At 39.1% G+C, this 27,847-nt stretch overlaps 1 protein-coding gene and 1 long non-coding RNA gene across 3 annotated transcripts; one reads left to right on the forward strand and one right to left on the reverse strand.

Moving 5' to 3' along the window:
- The first annotated feature begins 1,767 nt into the window (after nt 1-1,767).
- Nucleotides 1,768-27,414, forward strand: bicdl1 (BICD family like cargo adaptor 1). 2 transcript variants are annotated; one of them, XR_013293349.1, is made up of 11 exons: nt 1,768-2,600; nt 3,650-3,865; nt 12,827-12,943; nt 15,792-15,938; nt 17,732-17,911; nt 18,010-18,228; nt 18,639-18,782; nt 19,811-19,941; nt 20,050-20,170; nt 20,439-20,558; nt 23,671-23,818. XR_013293349.1 is itself a non-coding variant. In XM_077560369.1 (10 exons), exons 1-10 carry the CDS (start codon nt 2,226-2,228, stop codon nt 23,848-23,850), a joined length of 1,830 nt encoding a protein of 609 aa, XP_077416495.1. In that variant the 5' UTR covers nt 1,768-2,225; the 3' UTR covers nt 23,851-27,414. The 2 variants fall into 2 exon arrangements, 1 of the variants encoding a protein (XP_077416495.1); XM_077560369.1 differs by lacking the exon at nt 20,439-20,558 and having other exon boundaries at nt 23,671-27,414.
- On the reverse strand, nt 3,504-25,865 carry LOC144048432 (uncharacterized). The gene is made up of 3 exons (XR_013293350.1): nt 25,719-25,865; nt 24,300-24,379; nt 3,504-3,791 (listed from the first exon to the last, which is right to left on the reverse strand). It is a non-coding gene; the product is annotated as an uncharacterized LOC144048432 (long non-coding RNA).
- Nucleotides 27,415-27,847: the final 433 nt, after the last annotated feature.

Consider the following 27,847-nt stretch of genomic DNA (forward strand, 5'->3'; position numbering starts at 1 on the left):
GTCATGTTTGGTGAAAAGTCAACATTGCATAACAGCAAAATAACCTTCGCCCTAGAGTGAAGCAGGGTGGTGAGAATGTTAATTCTGGGCTGGTTTTTCATCCACAGGACCTGGACAACTCCTCATAATCCAGGCAATCATGAATTCAGAGGAATATTGTGAAATCCTGGAACATAACCTGAAGCCGTCCTTTGTTAAATTACAGCCTGGTAGAAGATGGATCATGCAACACCACAATAATCCAAAGCATTCCAGCAATACAACCAAGGAATGTCTGAAGAACAACAAGATTCATCTTCAGGATGTGCCCAGTTAAAATCCTGACTTAAATTATTTCAAAATACTGTGGCGGGACCTGAAGCGGGCAGTTTATGCTAGACGCCTGTCCAACCTCTCTCAAGTGGCTTCATTTTGCAAGGAAGAGTGGCAAAAATCCCCCAAAGTAGATGTGAAAGACTGATAAATCACTAAAGAAAGTGTTTGGATGAAGTTCTCATTGCAAAAGGAGGTGCAATGTCCAATTAAGTGAGAGGTTCACGTACTTTTGGAACCATGAGTTTTTCTTAAATTAACAACTTTTGCTCAATAATGAATGACAATATCATTATTCTTTTTGTTCAAGTCCATCATTTTTAATGTCAGCATTGTAGATTGGGGTATGACTAAACATTTAATAAGGTTATTTTAATATTTCATACAAAAAAATCTGACCATGCCTGCAGCTGTTCTTGTCTGTACTTACATCCTTGTGATCTTGTGAAACGTCATCAGTGGCGGCCCAAGTACTGTTTCGATTTAAGTTACAAATAACCCGGATGTTGTTCTCATCTGCTATAGTTTAACACAAGGGTGCATTGGTTGGATACTTGTGAAGGACGGCTTGTCTAGGAAAATATCTCAAGATGCATTTTGTGCTGCTATCACAGAAACATGTCAGAGTTGAGGGGAAAGTTACAAGTACACCGCCGTTCCAATTTACAAAGAAACTCACATTCTATAGGAAGTATGTTTACGAGTAGGCTACTTTCTTATAGGAAGACCTACTTGGCGAATAAGACCATACACACTTTGAGAAATGTGTTTTATAACTAATCCTAAAAGATTGCATCATGTACTGCTAACCTCACAGGAGTTGAGGAATAAATGGCCTCAAGTTATTTTTGGGGAGAAATTCCTAAGCCATTCAGATCCAATAGTGCTTTCGGGTACATTTCATGGAGGACGACTTTGTAAACATCACACATTGCCCAGTACCCACATCCTGACCAGCCCTAATTGTATTCTTGTATTAATATAACTGCATCAATTCATCAGCACAAATAAAATTTTGCTTGGGTGCCTAATTTGGACAATAACCCCCCACCCCAAAAAAAACTGCAGCGGCCCTGGGTGTGTGACCACTGAGTGACTTTACGGTGAAATGTCCCTTTTTTTTTTTTAGTTATAATCTAAATGTAATTAGGCTGAATTGAAAATTATTTATTAAATATGTACAAATTTATACAGTTATGCATTTAGTATGTTTTTCTAAGAAAAAAAATTTTTTCCTGCTTCCTACGCTGTTGTGGCAGACTGAACTCCTCGTGCTCATTAGTGGAGGTCACACACACACACACACACACACACACACACGCAAACACACTCGCACGCACACGCACATCTGTGAGAAGCACCAAAATATGGCGCTATCATTGTCAACCAATGAGAAGGCCGCTTGTAACAGGTTGCAGCTGACGTCATTGGTGCGGCGGGAGCGCGCATTCAAGAAGGGCACGAGACGAGATTGAGCAGGCGGCGAGATCTTCTTTTCACCAGCCTAATGTCTCCTATGTAACCGGCTGACGGTATAATGGGGGACCCGGAGCCCTACGACGGGGTGGGCGCTCACCGACAGACTGCAGCGGAGAACCCGTCGATGCGGATTATACCATGATACAACATTTGTTGTTTATGACGTTTAACAAGAGCCAGTGAGTGAGCCGCAGAGGAGGGAGGCGTTGTTCGCTGTGATTCAGTCCGAAGGAGAGCTGGCTGTAAGTTAACGACGAGTAAGAGGAGTCGTGGAAGGACCTACAAGGATGGATGAATTTTCCATTACAGGCCAGCCCGGGCAGCCCAACCCGGTCCGAGCAGGGTGGGTTCATTCGGTGTAAAAAAAATCACACACAAAAATCAGTCGGCTCGTCCTCAGTCCGACTCCTGTCGGACCGGACAGGGAGTTGGCCATGTCTGCGTTCTTCCTCGACCTGACAGCGTCTGGCGTGGCTTCAGCACCACTGGAGCTGGATAGCGACTCCATGGAGCCGTACCTCAAGCCCGCTGCTCACGAGCCCGGAGGCTGCCCGGCTCACCCGCTGCGCCAAGCCGGCTCCGGAGGCCTCGGCGTGGCGTTGGAGGAGGAACTGGCCATGCTCAGCGACGAGCAGGATAAAGCAGGAGAGCTCTCCGTGGACCATAATGTCGACTTGCTGTCTCTCTTCCGCCAGAAGGAAAAGGATTTGGTGTTAGCTGCCAAACTGGGCAAAGCTTTACTAGAAAGAAACCAAGATTTGACGAAGCAATATGAGAAAATGCACAAAGACCTCAACGACAAATTAGAGGTAATGAAGTGATTAACCAATAGATAAAGATCTTGGATTTGGGGTAGCCTACAACGCCCAATCAATAATGTAAACCAATTGGGATAATTGTCCAATAAGTTATTTTGTGCTTTTTTCAGTTTACTTCAGTTTTAGTTCATATGTTGCCATACCATGACAAAAGTTAGCCCAAGGGCCAATTAGACTATTTCTATTCAAGCTATTTCTTCTGAGTGCTGTCTGAAGGACATTCGATCAAATTAAATTATACAGTATACGTACTGTATAACTAAAGTCCTTTCAAGGCACTTTTTCATGGCGTGCTGCAGGTGGCCATCTGTCTTGATTTATTGGTAGTCCTACTAGCAGCAAATAAATCATAATGACTGTGCTCAAACTTTCTGGTCTAGCTTATGCTAAATTGTATCGGGGATCTCCAAGTTGACAATGAACACCATGTATCTTTTGTTCTTTTTTTGGGGGGGGGGGATCCTTCACATGAGCCAACATGTGGCCTGAGAAAAAACACGAGACTAATCTCCTCACCGTACTCAGCTCACTGAATCTACTGTACATCTGTTCAGCCCTTTGATCCATATTCATCCTCACGATGCAGCTCAGAAATAAGCTGCTTCCCAATATCAGACTCATTGATGTTGTTTTGGGTTTTAGCTTGTTTTGTTGGGGTTGTTTTTGAATCATTTGTTTACCATCCAACATACAATGCATCGGAAGTCATTGTCAGTTGCAAATTGACCAGTTGGTCACAGCTATCAGTAGAGGGGGATGAAATTACGTTTTGAGTTTATCTTTATTTATCTCAAACAATCAAATAATACACAAATAAAAGAAAAGTAAACAAAGAGACTATACCAAGTGTTGAGTCAAAGACAAGTTTAAAACTTTACTTTGCATCTAGTGCAGTTTTTATATTCCATTGGTGATGGACCTCCTTTTCTTAAAGCACTACCAACTGTGATGTCTCGTGTAATATATACAATATATATGTTTTTATGAATGTTAACACTGCTGATATAATATCTAATCTTGTAGCACTTCTCTTCCGGCAGCACTTGGAGCAGGAGAAGCATGAATTGCGTTGGCGTCTGGAAAATCGAGAGGGGGAGTGGGAGGGCCGCGTGGCCGAGCTGGAGACTGACGTCCAGCAGCTGCAGGGAGAACTGGAGCAACACCAGGTCCAGCTGAGAGAGGCTGACAGGGACAAAACGAAGGCCATCAGTGAGCTATCAGAACAAAACCACCGATTGCTGGAGCAACTTCGAAGGGTGAGAAGTAGTGCGAGTGCGAATGTGTGTCTGCATGTACTTGCGTGTTTGTGCTTTAGATGTAAAGCTTCAAGCAGCATGGAAGATTTAATTAGTTTGGGCTTTGTGTCACATGGCCTTAAGTGTTCTTCCACGCTAAAGAAAACCTCATGCAAAGAGAGCACACGTGCTAATTTCTTCCTGGGTTGGTTGTTGGGGTCTCTCAGTCGAATTCCAGTCTGCCTACGTGGCGTAAGATGCTCAACCAGAGGCACAAGGGGACAATTTGCCTTCAGCCCATCCATCGGTCATACTTCACTCAAAGTCACCAGTGTGAAAGGTGTACTTTTGAAGCTTATCATGCTGAATAATTTAAAGCGATTGCCCTGCACAGTGCAAAACGACTCTGCATATTGACAGCTATTTCAAGGTAGTTATTATGAATTGCGTTAGTAGGAAATGGTCCCGGGTAAGGGCACATGCCCACCACACACTTACAGTATTTAGTGCAGTTTAGTGACTGGCTAGAAATAATACGGAAGGTGTGTAAAAATCTGCCTCTAAAAACATAAGAGTTTTAATTGTGGCCAAGGAGGGAAATATTTTGTCCATGTTCTTTAGATGTTAAATCAGGAGAAATAATTGAGCTAGGAATTAGAAAGCCTCACACTCTCAGGTGATTAAACGTTGCTAAGAATACAGTCTGGAATACAAACTGTGACTATCATAACCTCTTTATTGACAATAATGACAACAACACTGAACTGTACCAACAGGGAGAGATACTCACACCTCACCTCATTTAATTTTGAACATTCTATACGAGGGGCATTCGGGTCAGGTATCTTGCGATAGCACTTTAATATTCAAATTTCCTTTGTATCCAAAACAACAACAAAAAAAACTAAAATGCCACTCCCATTTTGTCAAATTGTTGCTGGACAAATCCCACAAAAGCACAAGCAAAACATGAAAACTCATGAAACATGAAAAAGACCAGGGGCCTCATTTATAAAGCCTGCATATGAACAAAATGAGGCAGAAACTGTTCTGCACCAAAGGTGGTATTTATAGAGAACAGACTGAATGTGAAACTTTACGCACCGCCACATCAAGTTTGTACCTATCGTACGCAGTCCACAAATGCTAGAGATATGGCAAAACCGTGACACACAGCTTTGTGGTGCATTTCGATTCCTCAAACGCCATGTATGCTGGATGTTGGGTCACATTACTGTTTGTTTTGCTCCAGACTTGCTCCGATGTCACAAGCAACCACCCGCCCACCGGCACTAATGCCATTACAGTATCAAGGCTAAATAAAACTCTTATATTGACAAGACAATAAGGATAAAAATTAGCTAAAAAAATAGTCTGGTACAAGCAACTTACTATGGAGCGTGATGTAATTGTAGGCTACTTTGTCCTGCAAATATATAAAACAAAGAAACGCGTCAATAAAGTCTGTCATAAACATTCACATAATGCAATCCTCACAGTCGTGGTGATGTTGGATAAAGATCCATAAGGAACACATTGGGAATAATAATGGATACAAATAATAACAACAATAATAATCGGGCCTATTGACAACACAATTTCCCAAGTGCATTTTTATTATTTATTTATTTAGTTAGTTTAAATCTGCCCCTGTGCGCCCTGCGGCGGCATTTTGGCAGCTCGGCCTACTTGCTTTTATTGACAATCTCGATGCTGTGTAGGTCCCAAAAATCACGGCCTTCTGCAACTCAACCTCTCCAATGAGGGTTTCAATGTACATAATGGTGAAGTTGAATTCCCAATTGTTGGACCTTAGATGTATTCAAAGGGATACTTGACTCATTGAGCCATTTTTTGAGCCATTTCAAGTTATTTTTTTGTCCAGAATGAATTCTTGTACAATTAATAATTTAAAAAACAAATTTTCCACTTGCTGTCGACTGAAGATGACGTAAACTGTGCTGAGGAAGTAGGTAACGACCAATCATGGCTCACCTGTTTTCTGGGTTTGGTCACCAAACTGAGCCATGATTGGTCGTTATCTACTTCCTCAGCACAGGTGATGTCATCTTTAGTCGACAGCAAGTGGAAAAAATAATATTTGAAGGTATTGTACATGAAAAATAATTAAGTTACCAAATTCATTCTATTCAAAATATTAACATTTTGCTGCTGAAAATGTCTCAATGAGTCAAGTATCCCTTTAACTTCATCATACTCCTAATCTAAATCTGACTGTTGTCAAGTTGGTACCATTTTAGAGCAAAGGTGTGATGTCATAGTTAGGTGCGTAATTTGCCCATGCTTTGACCCAGCATGCTGCTTGCTTGCTCCCGCCTGCCCTCCATAGCTGGGAGGCCAATAAAGGGTACAAATGTCACATGGCAAAAATGCCTCAGAGCTCTGTACCTAAAAGCTAACATGCACATCTTAATTTTCCTTTGCAATCGTGTCTGTGGCTTTGTGTGTACATTGATCCTTCTCCTGGGGAAAGAAGTTCTGCTGCTTCACACATGCTGATAAGAGATGACCCACTTCCATGAAAAACATGTTTAAAATTGCATCTTGCTCCTGGGCTTCCTCTCATCTTGGTCAGATTATTATAATCAGCGTCTGCCCCAACGGCATCATCACATTTTATTAAAGCAGAGTGCAGGACCAATCCGTTGCTGTAGCTGTAAAGCAACGTGTGAGTTGATCCATGGAAACCGTTCCCTGATTGTATGGGAGGAAACCTACAGTCTGTTATTGTGTGACATTCCCACGAGTTTAGATGACTCACATCTCACGATTCATTTCCTTTGCGCAAGAAGATGGCAACCCTGGATAATAGAACAAATGAGGTCAATCACAGTGCTTGCTTGCTCCGCCCCTTTTCTACTTTTCTAATTGGCTTATGTCCCCCCCTTCTTCTCTGTTCCTCATTACTAAGCAATGGGCTGTCACTAAGTGATGTCAACTGTTTACAAGAGAACATAAACTTCCCCAGGGGAACTGCTTGTCAGAGGCAAGCTATTTTCATTTATCCCAGCTCACCACCAGTTCTAATTGTTGACTCTTTGAATAAAAACATCTGATCAGTACCTAATTAGCTTCCATCTCTGAAACAATTGAATAAAACATTCTCTTTCTCGCTGACCCACAAGTGAATAGTAACTCATTTTGGTTATTCTTTTGCATCAGCAACAAGAAGGTATGCCATTTATAACTGAAAGCACAGTAACACTCTGACATCAGACATAGTTAAAAGTTTGCTAACCCATGACCGCAGTAGCAACGTTATTTTGGGTTAATATTCATGTAGGTAAACTAACCATCGGCTCAGTTCATTCTATGCTTTACCCATTTGCTTGCTTGCTTGTTTGTAATTGTGCAAAAGCGATCCAACAAATAAACAATTGGGCATGAACCATGGAATAACTCTTTCTGTTGACATGATCCACATTAGAATTGTCCAGGCTCCAAGTTTTAGCTGTTAGCCTAAAACTGAACATTTTAGCATTAATTGATCGGAGAACTCGGGAATAATGTTGTAACAGAGCTCTCAATTGGTTACTAACAGGACGGTCTTGCAAGCAGGGCACTCTGCAGGAAGCGATATAAACCACGGAGTAAGATGCAGCACAGCGGGGATTAGGCTATAATCCATGGTAATAGCCTCGCCATATGCATTTAGTCAGGAACCAAAACAACTTTGCCACTCACTCAAGCTAATTACTAACAACAGGTAACATATGGATTGAGAAAAAGATCTAAATTTTATATGATATATTTCTGGCCTGTTTTGGCATAAACCATACTGTACTCTGGTCTTGGTGTTCATACTTGCAGATTAGTTGTAGTTGTAGTAGATGTTTTCCCTCAATAGTGTTTGTGTGTGCGTTTGCAGTCCACAAGAACTGCTCAACCAGAATCAGCAGAATGGATAGCTTCATCAAAGACCTCATCACACATGCTAGATAGAGTACATGAACACTGACAAAAGTGTGTCTTTGCAGGCTTTACGGCCACAAGAGTTTTATGTGAATACGAACATTATTTGAGCCAAAAGTACATTTTAGTTATTGCTTTTGTTCATTTTGAGTGCTTAAGTTTCCAAATAAAGTTACTTTCCCCCGATACAGGATTATACTATATGCAGATACACCTGTGTCTCCATCGGTAGTGTACTGTACTTGCATGGTGCACTGCACTATGGCAAGCCTTTTGAGCATTTATTCCATATCCTTGATATCAGACAGTAGTGTTTCTCACTAGTTCAGTCTTTGTCAGCACTAGGTGGACAATTAGCCACACTGGCTATGCACTTTGTCATACTAGTTGCACAGAAACTTTGACTAGTCTCTCATCTTCAGCAACGTGTTAATTAGTCAAATGTGAATTCTTCTCACTAGTGACATGTATTCTATGATTTCCTTGCACTAGTTAGGTTTGAAGAGCTGAAACACCCAGTAGTTAACTAGTGAAAGGCAAAACATTGACAAGTCAACGAGCGAACGGCTCATGAAGTCTACATGTTGAATTGGTGACATGCAAATGTTTTACTAGTTAACTAGTGATGCCCCAAATATCCACTAGTTACACTACTGAGACATTTTGACTGAACTAGTTCAAGTAGTGAGGTCCAAAATGTTCACTAGTAGAGCTAATGGATGCCAACATGCTCACTAGTCAACTAGTTACACCCAAAAAATTAATGCGGAGGTGGGGCAGACGTGCATCCAGGATTCCTATTGGCTCTGCAGTTAAAATACACCAATCAAGATTCAGATTTGGTCATTATCCCACACTCTTTAATAGCATGATTTGCACTAGTTTACAAGTTGTCCTGAGGAATTGGAGCTCGTTAACAAGTGGATGCCTATTACGGTTACATGTTAACTAGTGAATGCAGAAACCCAGACTACACAACTACTTGCATCTATTTGGACCTTACAAGCTAACTAGTGAGGCTCAAAATATTCACTAGTTACACAAGTTGGGCTCATTATGATGCCACTTGATAACTAGTGAAACGCGTGTTTTCTTACAAATAAACCATCTGGGTACAGAGTGAGTAACTAGTAAACCAGTGACACAGATTTTCTTATCACTAGCTTACTATTAGAAGGTATTTTGTCTCACGTGTCGGCCTCAAGACTGAACTTGCACAGACTTTGACTGTGCAAGTTTCACACAATTGCTAACTAGGTGGCATATGCACACAACCAGTTAACCAGTGAAAATATTTACATTTCACTTGTTGACATGTTTGCCAGTTACCACACTTTGGAAGTTCACTAGTTGTGCGCACATGTCAACTAGTAAGCATTTTTGTTAAACTAGTATGATGTAAATGACAACTGTTATACTAGAAACATCAACTAGTGCAACAAAATTCACTACATGTTAGATATTTGTTATACTAGTTGTGCACAGTTGCTTACCAGTGCTACATAAGGGTCCACTAGTTAAAAGACACGCCCAACATGTAGGAAAAAACGTGTTCTGTCAAATCTAGCTTGCAAGAGAGAAACAAGTGAGGTCAAAACGAGCCAAAATAGTGCCACAAGTAATTGTGAACTTGAAATTCTCTTTTTAGGAAGACCAGAGAACATTACAATAATCTAAACGTTAGGAAATAAAAGCATACATCAGCACCACCGTATTAGCCTGAGAGAGAAACGGGTACGGTTATATTCTTAAACCGATCTTAGTTATATTTTTTATATGACAGCTAAAACTTGGCTCAGATTAAAAAATGATGTTCTTCACACATTGTGAGGGTTTACATTCTTGTAGTTTGGGTTAAAAGTTCCTCTCTCTGACCTTCAGGGCCAATAACCACAATCTCTGTTTGTCCTGGTTGAGCTGTTGTTCTCTGCCATCCATGACTTAATATCTAAAATACAGTTTAAAGGGTATAAATAGGCCCCGTGTCATCAGGAGACACGACAAGGGAAAATAATATAAAGATTAAAAAATGCTGGGCCTAAAATTGAAACTTTCGGAACCCCACATTTAATTCCATGGCTTCTGTCAAACTTTCTCAGATTTTAAAGGGTTACATTCTCGGAATGGAATTGACTTTCCAGTGGTCGTTCAACAGTTCCTGAAAGTTTAGAGTCAATATCTTTCAGGTACTGGTTGCTATGGGCATTTGAAAGATATATATATATATATATATATATATATGCCAAAACTTCAAATGCAATTTTCTCAAAACAAGGGATTTCAACCTGGCAACACTGAAATTCAATTTTTTTATGTACTTCCATGTATTCTATGTCATTTTAGATCATAGATATATTTTTAGATACAAAAGCCTGGTTTTGTCAAAACACATCACATATAAAACAAAAAAATAATGGAACTGAATAGATATTATGATACTGTACACTTCAACATGTTTTGTTGCACCACCTTTTCAGACCTTCATTGCAACCAATGGTTACTGTAGCCCATAATAATGAGGTTTTGGCCCATTGCAAACGTAAAGGTGGCTTGGTCGTGTGGGGTACAAAATCATTTAAGACATTCTAGAGGGAATTGTTACCCATTGTATGTACAATTCTCACCATTGTTTTTGGCCCACCAATTTGATGTATAAAATATACTTCTTGAACTAGAAAGTCTGGTACCAGATTAGTTCATTATAAGTAATCTCTAATATTAATATTAGCGAGACCAAGGCTGTCAAACGAAGGCCATCAATTGTACTTCGTTTTACTCCTTCCACTTGACTGCCGTTTTTCTTATGCCATGTTTTCGCTACCATGATGAAAAGGGGCAACGTGACGAATTGGCAGATTAAGTGAGTAGACGATGTGTCGGTCAGACATGATCTCAGTCTGTCACCCTGACTTAAAAGCTTATTACTGGGACCTGACCCTGAAGTGGCCATGACAGATTGCACATCTGGTTGCTCCACAAAGAGGAGAGTGTCATGCAGCTGTCACAGATACCGCCGCCACCGCCTATGTCCTAGTTCTGTGTCTGACTAAATGTAGCTGTTTAGGCCCTGGTGGTGCAGTGGCTGGCTCCAATGATAAAAAAAAGGAGTAAAATGCAGCAAAAAATGAGAAGGAATCCTGAATTGTTTTTCACTGTGACACACGCACGATAGTAATGCTAAGGACCTGTCTACCTGTCAGTGCAAAACATTATTTCATCATATTCAGATATGTTTAAAATATTTTGGTTCCCTATTAATCTACATTAGTGGTGCAAAAACTATGATAGAGCGCTCTGTGTGTACGCCACTGCAAACTACTCATTTCATACAGTAAACACTGGAGATGTTGTCTGCGGTCGGTCGTCATGTGACTCTGGCTCTGTGAATGGTGGAATGGAGTAAAATATAACATTGCTTACAACTCATTCACTGCCATTGACGGCTATAGACGTCAAAAATTCATCTTAACTATTTCTATTAGTTTAACATTTTCCCCCCACTTTTGTTAAGCGTATGGAAAATCTAGGAAAAAAGTTATTGTACATTTAGACCAGATATAAAATTTGTGATTAACCATGAGTTAACTAATGAAGTCATGTGATTAATTACAATAAAAAATTGTAATCGCCTGATGCCCTAATTTTTAATAATCTTTTTTTTGTTGAAAAAAAGATTCTTTAAAAAAAGAAAAGACTCTTTAAAAAATAGGTTGTCAGGCGATTACATTTTTTGATTGTAATTAATCACATGACTTCAAAAATTTACTTACGATTAACCACAAATTTTATATGAAGTACAATAAAAAAAAATCTAGGTTTTTATACTCTTGTTAACAAAAGTGGGAAAAAATGTTAAACTAATAGAAATAGTTCAAATGAATTTGGCAGTGAATGAGTTATGCATGGATGGAACACAGCCAACTCGAAGTGGCTCCCGCTCATTCCTTTTAAAATCAGCAGTCGAGTCCTTGACATTACAGAAGCAGAAATTGACTCGCTGGGGTCCGTGCAGGTGCGCGCAAAGTACGTTTATAGAGTGCAAGATCTCCCCTTGCATATGATGTACGTAGTCTGCCTGCATGTAAAGTGGCAATTGGAGACCACCTTTCAGCTCGGATGATGCAACTGTGTGTTGGGAAATGTTGTGAAACATTTGTCAACATCTGCTTTTACTTTGGAAAATAATGATTGAACCAGTAAGTACAACATCAATCCATCTTGTGCGATATTGTTTACACTAATTGTTATATATATATTTTTAATCAATAAACAATATAAAATAGACAACAATAATTGATTAAAAAAAAACAGTCATTAAAAGCTGCTGCCCCCCGCGACCTGATAAACGGTAGTGGATTGATGGATGGATAAACAGTAATTGTGTGTGTGTGTGTGTGTGTGGGGGGGGGGGGGTTATTTAGTAATTTTAACTTAAATGCAAAATAAAATTGTATTCAAATAATCGATAGTTTAATAAAATTGTCAATAGTGACAGCCCTAAACGTAGATATTAAGTTTGAGTACATGTTTATAATTTATACTGTATATATATTTTTTATGCTGTATTAAATGAATCATTTTATAGCAGTTGTTGTCAGTATGCCAGTGATCATCTGGTAATTGGCAGCTCCCTGACTACAACTTTATGCTAATAAAGCACAGTCAGTGATCCCATAAAGTTTGCTGATGCATGCAAGGATGCTACTGCACTTGATTGCACAACTACTTGAGCAGGAAATTTCTGTTTTCAGTGATTGTGGAAGAAGGCCTTGACATTTCGGGAAACTTTGCTTTCGTATGAACGGTTCTTTTAACATTTACGGGAACAGAATTAGGTGGGAGGATTGACACATTGTATAAACAGAACCGCTGCGATTCCCGTCAGGGGGAATAATTCCAGTTGTTGTCGGTCCTCCTCTACGTCACTATCTGCACTGAGTACGTGCTTTCCATGTGTGTGCGTGCAAGCGTACGTGTGTGTATCTGTTTTAATTCTTGCCTGTTTTCTCACCCCAATGTAACTCTGTCTCTGTCTGTCTGTCTGTCCAGGCTGCAGAGGTAGAGAGGCAGCTATCCACTCAGGTGCATTCATTACGGGACGACTTCAGGGAGAAGAGTACGTCTACAAGCCAGCACATGACACGACTAGAAACGCTTCAAGCTGAAGTAAGCCGTTATCAGTGCAGCCCCTCAAGTATGGTTCCACTAGCTCACTAGCTTTACTGACAAAAGAGCCATTTTAGACCAAATAAATAACAACAAATCAGTCTGCAGCCGCTAAACATTTGTACGTTGTGATGAACGAAAGTGTGTTAGTCTAATGTACTGAGGGCCCAAGAGCTAATTGGAGCTTAAGTGCCACTGATTGTCACGCCCATCTAAGTGGGGTGAAATTGCTTCTCTGCATTTGACCCATCCACTGAGGGAGCGGTGAGCAGCAGCAGGGGCTTGCGTTCAGGTTTGGTGATCTAACCTCCCAATTCCAACCCGTAACGCTGAGTGTCAAGCAGGGAGGTAAATGGGTCCCATTTTTATAGTCTTTGGTATGACCCGGCCGGGGATTGAACCCACAACCTCCCAGTCTCTATCACTAGGCCACTGAGCTGCACCATAACCAAAACAAAAAAAATGCAGCATCCAATGCTTTAAGAGCTAATAAGCTATTTTTCATACTTATTTTTTCATACATTTTTAGACTTCTTTGCCTTACTGTCAAATATCTGACATTTTTGGCAATTTTATGGGCATATTGTGGTAATTTTTTGCCTCTTAATTTTTTGGGCATTTTATAGCTCTTTTTTTGACATTCTAACTTTTTTCTATCAATTTTCTGACATTTCTAGACATTTTATGGTATTTTTTTGGGATTTCTTCTTTTGTTTTTGGACATTTTATAGTTTGTAAACATTTTATTTTCTGCCTTTTTTAAAATCAGTTTTCTGCCTTTTTTTGGGGGGGGGGGTACATTTTATGGTATTTTTTGGGATGTTTTCTTTTGTTTTTGGACACTTTTTGAATGTTTTCTTTTCTGGCTTTTTTATTCAATTCTCTGACATTTTTGCCAATTTCATGGACATTCTGTGGTACATTTCTGTTTTTCCTATTCCCTTTTGGACATTTTTAGCTCATTTTTGAAACTTTTCCATCTCTTTTTCTGACAACTTAAAAATTTGGTCTCTGACATTTTTTAAACATTTAATTATTCAATATTTATCTAAATCATTAATTATTTGTAGAATATTTCTTATAATATAAATATTAGTGATGCACTGAATATTCGGCCACTGAACATTTTTGGCCGAAAATGGCAAAAATGTGCATTTTCGACATTCGGCCAAAATAAAATTCAAGCCAAAAGAACATGGCCGAAAAAGGATGTTGTGGTGATGCAAGCAACAACAAAAAAGCTGCAAGTGTTTGTCTGTTTTGAATGAAACATCAAACACGGGAGTGAGTGTCCGCCTTGCTGCTCGCTGGCGTTTGTGAGTACCGGCAGGGTCGAGAGCCATAGGTTGCAGACCCTAGTGGCTCTATCTAAAGGTGACAATAGTTGACTAGGACCGCCTGGACTGCTCCAAAATAGAAATTTAGAAGATGAACCTCGTCCATTCCAACACACCCATAAAACTATTTCCATATCTTTATACTTGCTCTCGTAGCTCTGACCAGCGATAGTGAACCAGTTTTCAAAACACAACATTGGATTGATGTTGTTTTGACTATTTATTCAATATTTAACTTGCTGTGGGAGTCATTTGACACGCCACAAAGTGAAGTTCATGATTCTCTTTTTTTGGGGGTGGGGGATCACAATTTGTTTCTGGTGATTTTAATGAAGAAAATCCCACCAAAGAGAAATAGATCTTCTTACTGTGTCCAAGATTGGCTGTCACTTATGAGAATGTTTTTGCATTTAAAAATCACTGACAACTAATGTTAGGGTATTCTCATCATTTCCTCTTTCTCTTTGTATCTTGCTTACTAATTTCCCCTCCTTCCCGATTGGAGCAGCAAGGACTCGAAGTGAGTGGTTAGCGGGTGTTGTCTGGCCTCACTGCATGCTGCATGTCGCTTCCTTCAAAGTATGCAAACAAGGATTGTATGAATTGCTGTTGAATTGATGTGTGACCAACAAATGGAAACAGAAACAATAATCAAAAGATGAATTTAATTTCTACACTATTTGCATGAAATATCAGTTTGTTATCCTGAAGTCTATCCCTGTTTCCTGAGGTCAGGCATAAAAAAAGAGTCATGTGCTTTAACTAAACGGAGTAAAAGTACTTCCTGTCTTCTGTTTCTTTTTTCTTTTTCTTTCTTTCTGTCTGTTATATAACAGCAGGGAAAACACCCCGACTGCAAAGCCTGCACTATAATTGGTAAAAGAAGAAAAAAACGAGCTATGTTCTATTTTTAGCTGAGGTGCTGCAATGTCTGGGTGCTTCCATTTTTCATATGCTTTTGATTGTACATGATGAGGACTCCCGGCGTTTGATCTGTGTGAGAAGAGACTAATGTAGTCCTATATGTGGAGAATGTCGTTAAGCAAGTAACTGCTGTGTAAGTTACTGCAGCGTAAAGTAGCTTATCGGATGTAGGTCAAATCCAGAAGGGATCAAATGATCGTATGCTTGTTGTTAATTTTATGTGTATCTCTGCTCGGGCAAAAACAAACCAAGTCCCAGCGTGAAGAATATGTTGAGGGCAAGTCGAAGGTCGCCACTTGCTGAGTAAGCTGATATTAAGCCTTGTGTAGGCGCTACCGTATCACCAAGACATTCCTAAAACGGGGGCGGCTACTACCGCCCACGCCTGCGCTAGGCAACGGGCATTCTTAAGACCAGTGGGAGTACTTTTTCATCTCGTGTAAGAGCTGCAGATGGGACAGCGCAATATTTGGCCTTTCATCAAGTCTGTGGCTATCATTTTGTCTGCTATCGACCAGAAAATCAAGAGTAGCCATCATCCGTTTTAATGGGGTGTCATCTCTAATCACTCACGCCGAACATGTTAGATTAAGATGCTGTCGGAGAGGAAGATGGAGCTGGAGCGGCGGGTGCACGCCATGCTGGAGGAGAACGAAGTGCTGAAGAATACCGTGGAAGACCTCCGAGATAGGACGCTGGTGCTGGAGAAGCGGTGTCACGAGAAGGACCTACAGGTACAAAACGCAAAAACAACCGAGTAGCGTTGCAATGACATTCTATGTTTAAACATTAAAAAATCGATTCGCCAATATATCGCGATATTACAGCGCACAATTCTCGAATCGATTGGATATGCGGCCGAATCGATGTTTAAACATGTATTTTTTATGGAAACATTCAAAAAAACGTCTTACTTAGGGTTAACACGTTAAGCATGGAAGAATGTTCTATTAATGGAACATTAAGCCTTAATATTTTATTTCAATGCTGTTCAAACATGAAACGGATTGTTGGTTAAATACACTGGCTCACAGTTATAAGTCAAATGATTTGAAAATGGCAATGTCATGCAAAGTTATCAGGCGGTCAAATATTAGGAGGATAAATTCAACAACAAAAATAGGTTGCTCTTCATTTAAAGGGATCATCCGGATGGGATGGCCCATTTTTCACTCATTAACCCTCTTCATGTATTTATTTTTTATTCAAGAAAATGATAATAACTTGCATTTTCACTTGTGTCAGTTTGTTTTGTAGAAACCAGTAAATAACCAACCAATTTCTTCCCATGTCTTGATGAGTCAGAGGACACAAATTGTCCATTCAAATCATTGTACATACATCGCTAATAATGTCCAAAAACAACAATCAATTGGCACCAAATTTTATATGGACATCTCTCCTTCTGCCCGCTACGTCAAACTTCAAAATATCAAAAGGATTAGCCCCTTTATTACTCCCTTATAAGAGAATGAGCAAATGAGCAGCTGACAAGCAGTTTCTCTCATGGCCGATTTGCTATCTTAAATAAGTTAAATCAATTAGTAAGAAACATTGCATTTGTGTGGTGAAAGTATGAAAAAAATATGGACTCTTCTTCTATCTCTTTTTTGCAACATAAACAGAGGTTGTCAGTAGGTGTTTCCCCAAAAATGTATATATGGTAATAGAGTAGTACAGGGTGTGCAATGATTCCTGGTTGAGAAAATGTTTTGCTTTTGCCAAAATAGAGATTGTTTGGATCTGATATGTTTAATGTGAGGTTTCCAGCGGAATTTATTGTCAACAATTAGCCCAAGAATTGACATCTATGGTTTCTTGTTTCAACATTTCCAATTACAATTATGTCTTACTCAGGATTGGGAGGGTTACTTTTAAAATGTAATCCGTTACAGTTACAAGTTACCTGCTAAAAAATCGGGATGCACGATAATATCGGTGGCCGATAGTTATCGGTAATTATCAACCGCTTTGACATCTGACAAATAAACCACATAATATATATTTTTTTAAATTTTAAAACATGACTGTTTTGTTTTTGGCAAACTCAAAATTAGTTTTTCTTTGAAGCAGAGATATCAATAAAATTCCGCTTCATGGTGCTTTACAAAATGTTTACATGTATTTGTCCATGTTAGCGTTATAGTAGGACTCAAAAATATATTTGTATTCAAGTTAATTTTGCAAACAATTATCGACTTATTTATCGGTTATCGACATCGGCACTTTCTAAATTATTGGTTTATCGGTATCGGTTGAAAATAGCATTATCGTGCATCCCTACTAAAAAATTTAGTGAGTAATGTAATCCAAGTACCATAATATTAAAGTAACGTAACTGGATTACTTTTGGATTGAATAGACTTTTGGTAGAAATTGAAATACCAAGTAATGGTTTGAAACCTACTTAAAAGTACAGTACAAGTAATTACTTAGATTTCCTGATAACTTTGAGCCATGTTTTACTTTCTTAAATTCTGAGGCACTGTAATTCTTTTAAGGCGAGTTGCGGTTCTCTTCTGTTCAGTTGCGGCAGAATCAGGTGGAGCTTCAGGAAGTTCAGTTGTCCCACAGGCAGCTAACGTCTCGGCTAGAGGAGCTAACGGAGGAGAGCAGCCTTCATGGCCTCACCCCCCACCACTCCAGCCTGATGTGTGAAATCGAGCAAAGCATGGAGCAAGAGGAGCAGGAGCAGGAGAGGGAGCAGGTAAGCCCGCCCTGACCCGACTGACAGCCACAAGCCACACAAACGGTTACTCTCAATTCTTATTTTGGCTCTTTATCCGCCCGCCCGTCCGTCCACAGCTGCGTCTTCAGCTGTGGGAAGCCTACTGTGAGGTGCGCTCGCTGTGCTCCCATCTGCGAGGGAATGACGTCACAGACTCTGCGCTATCCACAGACTCTTCCATGGACGAGTCCTCGGAGACGTCCTCTGCCAAGGACGTGCCAACTGGGAGCCTTCATGCCAGCCTGCTAGAACTACGCAGGCTAACGCAGAACCTGCTGGATGGCAACGAGTCAACGGTACCGCACGAAAGTTTACCAGTTTGATATATGGCTGGTAGATTTTGCAATTGCAGCGATAGGATCCAGTTTGCCTGCGACTGTGATGAGGACAAGCATGATAGAAAATGGATGGATGAATGGATCGTATAGGTTGGAAAAAAAGGGTACATTATTGTACTTTTGGGAGTCGGTATCCTTCACAGTACTGCATTTGTACCTTTTTCTTGGCAAAGGGCTTTGTTGTTGTAAATTAGGCCTGCCATCTTTTGTTTGTTTACTCAGTATAAAGCCACTTCTAACTGTTTTTCTTTTTTTTTGCTGTTCTAACATTTTGGATTTTGTCACGACCACACCCAAACCCCCTTTTCTTCTTACTGCTTTAGGACAGTGGCATTAAAATGGAAGTTTTGTGCGTTTACTGTTGAAAGGGTTCTCGACGCAGTGACGAGGAGGCTCTGGAGGAGCAAGTGAAGAAGATGGTAGAAGAGCTGAGAGAAGTGCGAGAGCTGTATGAAGCCGAGCAGGACAAGACGCTCAACAGTAAAGAGGAGTTGCTACAGCTGCACAATCAGGTACGTGGACAAAGTCAGGTCGTTTCGACAGTACTGTGAAAAAATGTTTGTTGGCCTCTAATATCGTTGATTTAATTATTTTTTTTTCAGAGCAGTCATTTGGAAGTAGTTAAGCAAAAAAAAAAAAAAAAAAGCTTTGTAGATTTCCACTAAACTTTTGTAAACGAAGCAGGCTAATTTTGGTGAGGATCAGGTTCCAGATATGGGAAGTATTTATTTTCACTTAACTCATTCAGTGCCATTGATGGCTATAGACGTCAAAAATTCATTTGAACTATTTCTATTAGTTTAACCTTTTTTTTTTTAAATTTAATTTTCATTTTTTTGTGAATTTTTTTGTACATTTATAACAAATATAAAATTTGTGATTAATCGTGAGTCAACTATTGAAGTCATGCGATGCGATTAATTTAAAACGCCCATAATTTGTTATTTTATTTTATTTTTTAATTAGGGCATCAGGCGATTTAAAATTTGTAATTGTAACAATCACATGACTTCACTAGTTAACTAACGATTAATCATACATTTTATATCTGTTCTAAATGTACAATATTTTTTATTTTTCTAGGTTTTCATACTCTTGTTAACAAAAGTGGGGAAAAAAAGTTAAACCAATAGAAATAGTTAAAATGATTTTTTTTTACGTCTTATAGCCGTCAATGACAGTGAATGAGTTAATATGGTATCAAATGAACACTAGTTGAATTATAATGCAGATTTTAATACAAAAGCAAACAAATGCAAAAATGTGTGAAATTATTGCAAAATGAAAAGTTGATAACAGAATTTAAATAGTTTTTTTGTGTGTAATGTAATACACTTTTATATGGGCTTATCTGCTCCTCTCTTTACTGTTGTCTCTACCTGCAAAAATATTATTTTAATTGCAAAAAGACTTTCTGAGCACCCTGTACATATTTGCCTAATGATGTAACCGCACATTGACTTGACAGACTGTGACACTACCGTTCCAAAAACATGAGAGTTGCACTAATGTCCATGTCATTTCCCCATCAAACCTACAGATGGCGCTGCTCTCAGTAGAAATGTGTTCCCTCCAAGAGGAATCTGAGCGGATGAGGACCATGGCGGAGGTCCGAGAACCCGGCGAGCAGCTCCAGAGTGCCATTAAAGACAGAGATGACGCCATAGCCAAGTAAACTCACTAAAAATGAATAAATAAAAAGCCGCTTCAGTATATTTCTCCTCTTGTTCCATTGTGTGAGGACGCCATCACCGTCTTGTGACTGTGTGTGTCTTCCAGGAAGAAGGCAGTGGAGATGGAGCTGGCCAAGTGCAAAATCGACATCATGTCTCTAAATAGTCAGCTTTTGGATGCCATCCAGCAGAAGCTCAATCTGTCCCAGCAGCTGGAGGCCTGGCAGGTGAGTTGTCGGGATGGAGACGTGGCAATTTGCACCTTGTACTGAGGTTTCCTCACCTCCCCACTTTCCTTTTAAGTGCATGTTTCTCTCTCTGGTAAAAATGTGGTAGGCAACACACAGGAAGTCAGTGACTTTTGCGTGTTACACTCGTTGGAACGCGCATATAAGCAATTGTAATGAGAGTTTGCGGTGGTCCGACTGGTTGCGTCCCTTCCTTCCTCCTTCCTCCTCTGTAACTAGCGGCTCTTTCCTCTCTCCCTGCCCACAGTTTGCATCCTCAGGGCTCTTTACAGTTTGGCTCTTGTGGTTTCTGATCTAGTGGCCTTTCTCAGCCTCCGTACCAACCACCCTCTCCCCCCTGTGGTGCACTCCCCCTCCTGCCTTAGAGGTGAGCCCACCTGCACCGTCCCGCCATTCCACCCTGCACTAACCCTTTCACGCCACGCTGAGCCATTCCATGCCACGGGGAAAAAAACGCCCATCCCAGCTGAAATGATTGAGCCTCAGTGAGGAGGATTATGTCATCCACCTTTTTGTGTTCATCTGTCGCCATTGTCTGCATCCTTGACAACACGGGTTCATAACGACCCTGTTTCAAGATGTTTGAAGGTCAAATTGACTTTGCTTTATAGACAACAACTCAAACATGAGGATCATCAAGATGTTGTTAAAGGCAAACACAAAAAAACTGCATAATAATTAGTCTGAAAAGTATTTTAGTTCTCACTTCTCAACAATAATTTGCTAAAAATGAGAGAAGCTATTGCCTACAGCGCCTCCTGGTGGCCATATAGTGGGGTTGCACCAATAATTAATTGAGTACTGAATGTCTCATCAACGTTTTGATTCGATTAGTTAACTCATTCACTGCCATAGACGTCAAAAATTCATTTGAACTATTTCTATTAGTTTTACATTTTTCCCACTTTTGAGAGTATGAAAACATAGATTTTTTTTTTATTGTATTAGAACAGATATAAAATTTGTGATTGATCGTGAGTTAACTAGTGAAGTCATGCAATTAATTAGGATTAAAAATGGTAATCGCCAGACACCCTGATTTTTAATAATCTTTTCTTTATAAAAAAAGATAAAAAATTGGAAACAAATAATTACAATTATTATTTTTTTTTTTAAAGAAAAGATTATTAAAAATTAGGGGTGTCAGGTGATTTAAAAAATGTTATCGTAATAAATTGCATGATTTCACTAGTTAACTCACGATCAATCACAAATTTTATATCTGTTCGAAATGTACAAAAAAAATCTAGGTTTTCATACTCTTGTTAACAAAAGTGGAAAAAAATGTTAAACTAATATAAATAGTTCAAATGAATTTATGACGTCTATAGCCGTCAATGGCAGTGAATGAGTTAATTAAGTAAGCAGAAAACTGTCACTAAAGTCCATGAACGTCCTGTGCAGTGGTCACGGTAGCAACATTACAAGTGGCCGCCATCTTCGTGGAATTTTCTAAACCTATATGGAATGAAGACTTGAAATGTCTCTAAATTCCCCTCTAAATAATTGGTAAAATTAAAATAAAATAAAAAGTTATCTATGCCTGTATTGATTGATATTATAATATGTTAACGGTGATATCACAATACAACGATAATCGAGATATTGGACAATCCAAACGTAACTGAAACTTGTGAAGCAATTTGTGGAAAGGCATCTTCTTGAACATTAAACATTCAAAGCAAATGAAATCAATTCACCAATTAAAGTAATATAAATCATAATATCATAATATGCGAATATAAATAAATGTTCAGGTGCAATAAAAAATGTATATTATCTTTTCATTGTCTTATAACAACACGAGAGCCGTATAATTAGTGAACTAAGGCCTTGACATTTAGGAATTATTATGTCAAGCTCTTCTGCTGTTCTCTAACAAGCAACAGAAATGCAAAAGTGACGACAGGAAATTTCCAAGGACACGTGTACATCTTTCTGTGTCTCTTCCAGTCTCTCTGTCGCTGTTAAAACTTGCTGATGACACTCTAAGCTCCGTGGCCACTTATTTCATTTGATTTAATTTACTAAATACTTTGAGTTGCCATCTTGCGCGTTTACTACGGCAACCTCACGAAATTGTACCAAACGAGGGTGGCATAATCGTAACTCAGTCACGTCAGGTTACAACAAAATTGCAAACAAATCTGCGGATTAACACTTGACATTTTCATGTTTCTTGAGAAAAAAACAATGTGGACTGAACTTCTTAAAAAATATTTTCCTCCAAAGGCTGCATTCTTTAATGTATTAAAACAAGCAAGCAATTATTCATCGTTTATATGACGTTATTTTTGAAAAACTGCTACTTCTCGGTTTTCTGGTAAAGTTGATCGGTGTACATTAGGATTTTTTTTTTCAGGTTTTAGGGTGAGCTACAGTCTTGCATGCCACTAGAATAGATCCACCCGTCCACAAAGCAGCAGCTGAATCCCATCTCCACATTCAGGAACAAAACGAGAGCAATTTTCAATAAGATGACCATCTTGACAACATTAACTCATTCACTGCCATTGACGGCTATAGATGTAAAAAAAAATTCATTTGAACTATTTCTATTAGTTTAACATTTTTTCCACTTTTGTTAACAAGAGTATGAAAACCTAGAATTTTTTATTGTACATTTAGAACAGATATAAAATTTGTGATTTAATCGTGAGTTAACTAGTGAAGTCACGGCCCTAATTTTTAATAATCTTTTCTTTTTTTAAATCGTGTCAGGCAATTTACATTTTTCATGGTAATTAACTGCATGACTTCAATAGATAACTCACGATTAATCACAAATTTTATATCTGTTCTAAATGTACAATAAATAAAAAAATATAGGTTTTCATACAAAAGTGGAAACAATTTTAAACTAAGAGAAATAGTTCAAATGAATTTTTGACGTCTATAGCCGTCAATGGCAGTGAAAGAGTTTATGTAATATGTTCACTAATTAGACCTTGACACTAAGCAGAAAATGGAGGAAAGCATTTTTGTTTCTGAAACGGAATTATCTTTGTTCTCTATTGAAGACAAATCCTTCTGCTATTTTAGCTGTAAATGTATTTATGTCTCTGCATATCTAGAAAATTTTATTAGTAGTGGTATTCCCCATTACTCGCGTCCCCTCACCTTTTCGACAGCTACACTTCTAATGATGCTTGGTATTTTTTTAAATGGCATGGCAGGCCACGTCAAAAGTTATTTTTAGTATTTGCCACCGACTGCTTAAACACGGACGGTGGGTTTCCACTCCACTTTATTAACCACTAAACATATACAGATGTCATATAAATAAATAAATGCAATGTACATATTTAAAAAAACAATAACAAAAAACAAAAGCCTGAAACTAAAACGTTGAACAGCTGCGCGCGTGTGCATTCAAAGTTTGAGAAAAAGTCAAATTGAGTTGACCTGTTTGTGAATAACATGTGTAAGGAATTGCTGAATTAAGGCCAGTGATGCAAGCGTCCCGTGTGTTGTTTTAGGACGACATGCACCGAGTGATTGACCAGCAGTTAATGGACAAGCACCAGGACGAGTGGCGCTCGTCCGCCCCGTCCTCGGCGTCCAGGTCGTCCAGAGGTCACGCTGCTCCGTCCTCCAGACGAGCACTGCGCCTCTCCGACCGGGAGCGAAAACTTTTCTCTTTTTTCAAAAAGAACTGAGTGCAGGAGACGGACGCACATGGACAAGAAGGAAGTGACATCATAGCACAGCGCAGGTGGAACAACGTAGCCAAAGACGGCCAGCGGGCACACACGCACTCTTGTGGAAAGACCTTTGAGTATTTTTTTTTCTCCCATGTCCTTGATGTCCACTAGTACACTCTTGGCCCTCACTCGGAAGACAATTCAGTGCACTAGTACGGCGACTGTGGTGTACTAGTAGCATTTCCACTACTACCTTCCATGACTGCATAACATTTATGCACACTTATGGGATGACCGCATATTACTAGTGAGACAAAAATGTGCACTCGTTGTAGATGGATACTACTAGTGAAGCATTAGGCATTACCTAGTACAATTTTGTAATGTCACAAGTAGTACAAGTGGCTCGCAGTTGTTAACTAGTGCACAATTTTTGCCTTAACAGTAAAAAATTGTTGTCCTACCTGCACCGGGGTCTGCAATCTGAGGCTCTGGAGCCACATGTGGATCTTAAGTTCCCTCTCCTGTGGCTCCTTGTAGAGCTCTAAAAAAAATTGTAGAGATTAATATATATATATAATTATTGAATATTCAAAAAATGTCAGAGCCCACATTTAAAAATAAAAAAAATACTTTGAAGAACAAACAGACTAACAAAATAACACACAATATGACAAATTATTTAACCCAAGCCCCCACCCCCTTGGCCAAAAGCAGAAGAAAAAAACTGGGTGGGGAAACACGGGTAACCTACTTATCTTCAAAAGATTTGCCAAAATGTTTAAGTTGTCAGAAAAAGAGAGACCAAAGGTAGGTAAAAATGGTTTTCAAAAATGTCCTAAAAGTGACCATAAATTGTCCAAAGGAAAGAAGAAAAGCAGAAAATTTGCATAAAATGCCCATGAAATTGCCAAAAATGTCAGAGAATTAAATAAAAAAGGCAAAAAAGGAAATGCTCAGAAAACAAAACAAGAAATCATGAAAATTACCATAAAATGTCCACAAAATTGCCAAAAATGTTAGAAATGTGTTTGTAAAAAAGGCAGAATATGTCCAAAAAAGGAAGAGAGGCAGAAAATTATCATGTGTCCATAAAATTGCCAAAAATATCAGAAATTTGAATAAAAAAGGCAATAAAGGAAATGCTCAAAAAGTAACCATAAAATGAAATAAGAAATCCCGAAAATTACCATAAAATGTCCACAAAATTGCCAAAAATGTTAGAAATTTGATGGATTTTTTTGATTATAGATTTGACCTCGAATGTCTCTTTTGACAGGGAAGGTTGCTGACCCCTGTAGCATGTGAAAGTTGTGATGACAAAGAGCATACGAGTAGCTGCACATCAAGGACATGGATTACATGCTGAAATGTTTTTCCATCCATTTCGGTTTTGGGGGCTTGGCTTTTGTACTTTTGCACTTTATCTTCCCCAACAGTCCTCGTCTAAATCTGATGAGTGGGCCACAATGCCACATAGAGGCCGAGGCCGCTTGTAGGACACAATTGGGATCCAAACGTTTACGCCTACTGAGGAAGGTCTCCTTGTAGTGCCTCTGACTGACCCGTCGCTTCTTCCCACTGCCAAGCCTTCATGCGGCACCAATGTTTGCATCACTCGTGTCATGCTAAGGACACCTACTGTATGTTAGCCGTAGATGGAGCATGGCGATGCTCGCGTGACAACACCCAACTCTTATTTTATGATTGCTTGAGGAATTTATTCATTTGATTGAGAGATTTTACAACATTGAAAAACAGCAAACAAAAACGATCAACAGTCAAGCCCAGCATATTTCACAAGTTCACTCGTTAATGCAGAGCACTTATATACCGCGTTTATCTACACCATATGGTGCTCATTGTGCTTTCCATAGACTCACGTTCAAACATTTGGAGGACACACATTTCTCATCCACTTCAACAAACGGTCAACAGTTCTTCTTTCTTGACCAAATTTCTGGCCTGGACTTGCTCGCTCTTCTTCTTTGATGAAGAAGTACAGTCTTGGTATTGAAGGTGCTCTTGAGTGCTGTCTGCCATCTAGTGGTGAACACTGTCATTACAAAAACAGAAAGTTGCCCATCCCTGACTTAAGTGTACCTTCTGCCATCTAGTGGAAGAGAAAATATTTTTTTTGCATGTCACTAGACATCTCTGGCATAGATGAAAGAAGAACGAATATTTGTAGTAAATATATTTTTGGTGAAAATGAAAAAAAAAGAAACAAATGCAATTGGGTAATTTATCTCCTTGGTGGATCAATCGAAACAAATTCTCTTTAGCACTTAAGCTTTCATTTTACTTTGAATCCTTTTGGCAGGGAGGCCTTTTCATGTTGCTCTCCGACATTTGCTGAACATCCCTAACGCATGCATCATCAACTTGCCCATGAGAAGACGCACTGTCTATGATTTGAATTATTTTCCTAGGTAACCAAATTCTTCCAATGTTTACACGACCAAGAGAAGGAGGACAAACAATGTTCCATTTCATATCCTGATGAAAAGATGAGTTGACTTGAAACTGATCCTCGACGTTACTATTTTTTTAGGGGGGGGGGGGAGAAAAGTCTACCTCCATCCTCACTGCTTCAAGACTTCATGTGCACTTTGAGTTCTTACTAAGCTGTCGGGCTTCCGTTGAGGTGACGTGTGGTGATGTGAATGACGTAATGCGAGCGATCGTGCTCGCTCCTTTTTGTCCGTGTGTGTTTGTGTGCGTGCGTGCGGGCTCATACAGCTGTGCGAAATCTATGCAGATGTCATCTCAGACGGTTGTTTGAAGGGAGAAACCCAAAGAAGGATTTTTTTTTTTTTTACATATAGTATATAAAAGAAGTGTGATTATTAGGTGGGATAAAGTGATTATATTTATAAAGAGAAAATCCACATCTTTTCAATAGATCCTTTTTTTTAAGTCACAAAGCTGTTTTTCTTTCGTTTTTAAACATGTTTTCTTTGTTATTGTGGGGACTGATGAGATGTGGCAAGAGAACATTGGCTATTTGAATGCCAATCATTTTAGTCAACCTGGACTGGCCACCAGTTACAAGAAAAAGACGGTGAATCTAATCATGCAATCATTTGCAAACAGTCTTTGCATTAAAGGTTGGTTATTGTGTTTAGATGAAAACGATGACGAGCCATGTTGTGATTAGCAATTAGGCTTCAATGAATTGTGTTGGAAGATCAGGCTTACTGCTGGGCCATGACTTGCAGCCTGAGTGTTGACGACAGCAAAGCACACTTTGAAAAGGAGAAGAAATTCACTCTTAAATCGAATGTCTTATCATTTCTGCTACAATCATCATTTGTGTTTGTCCTCGTTCTTTAAGTTGTAGTTTCAGTGTTATGCTAATGGTGTGATGTCATGTTAGTGATTCAGAATGACCATTGTAGCATCCTCCTTATGGTTTCTGTCTGCTCTGTTTATATTGATAAAGCCATTCATGATGACTCTTTATGAAGAGTGCCTTATTAAAAAAAAGTGTACACTGTTGTTGGGCATGTATGTTACAATACATCGAACATGTGACATCGGGTGAAACATTCAAAGAATAAATGCCAGTCATTCTTGCCTTGTTTTTATTGTTTACAACACTGGAGAATTTCTGATCCGTTTTCCAATTTTATCAAGGGTGGCTGTGACACAGACACGCCATTCAGTTTGTTTCTGCTTGCTGTTTTTGGTGGGCCTATTGTGCTCTGGTGAGTTTCCATTCACTGCTGACTAACAACATTGGTTTCACTTAAGAGAACACTTCCAACTATTCCAAATATCTCTCATGCAGTTATCAAGAGAAATTTGTTTCTCTAAGCAATACATAATAACAATCTTATAACAAACACATTGTGTGTTCTGTTGGCCATTTTTGTCAATGTCCTGAAAAACATTTTTAAAACACATACCGGTAGGTATGTCACATCGCAAGCACTAGTTTAAAGACATGGCACAGTGTTCAAATACATAAAACAATATACTGAAATTTGACAGACAACACAAAACTGCT

This window comes from Vanacampus margaritifer, chromosome 3 (genome assembly GCF_051991255.1).
Source record: "Vanacampus margaritifer isolate UIUO_Vmar chromosome 3, RoL_Vmar_1.0, whole genome shotgun sequence".
Classification (NCBI taxonomy): domain Eukaryota; kingdom Metazoa; phylum Chordata; class Actinopteri; order Syngnathiformes; family Syngnathidae; genus Vanacampus; species Vanacampus margaritifer.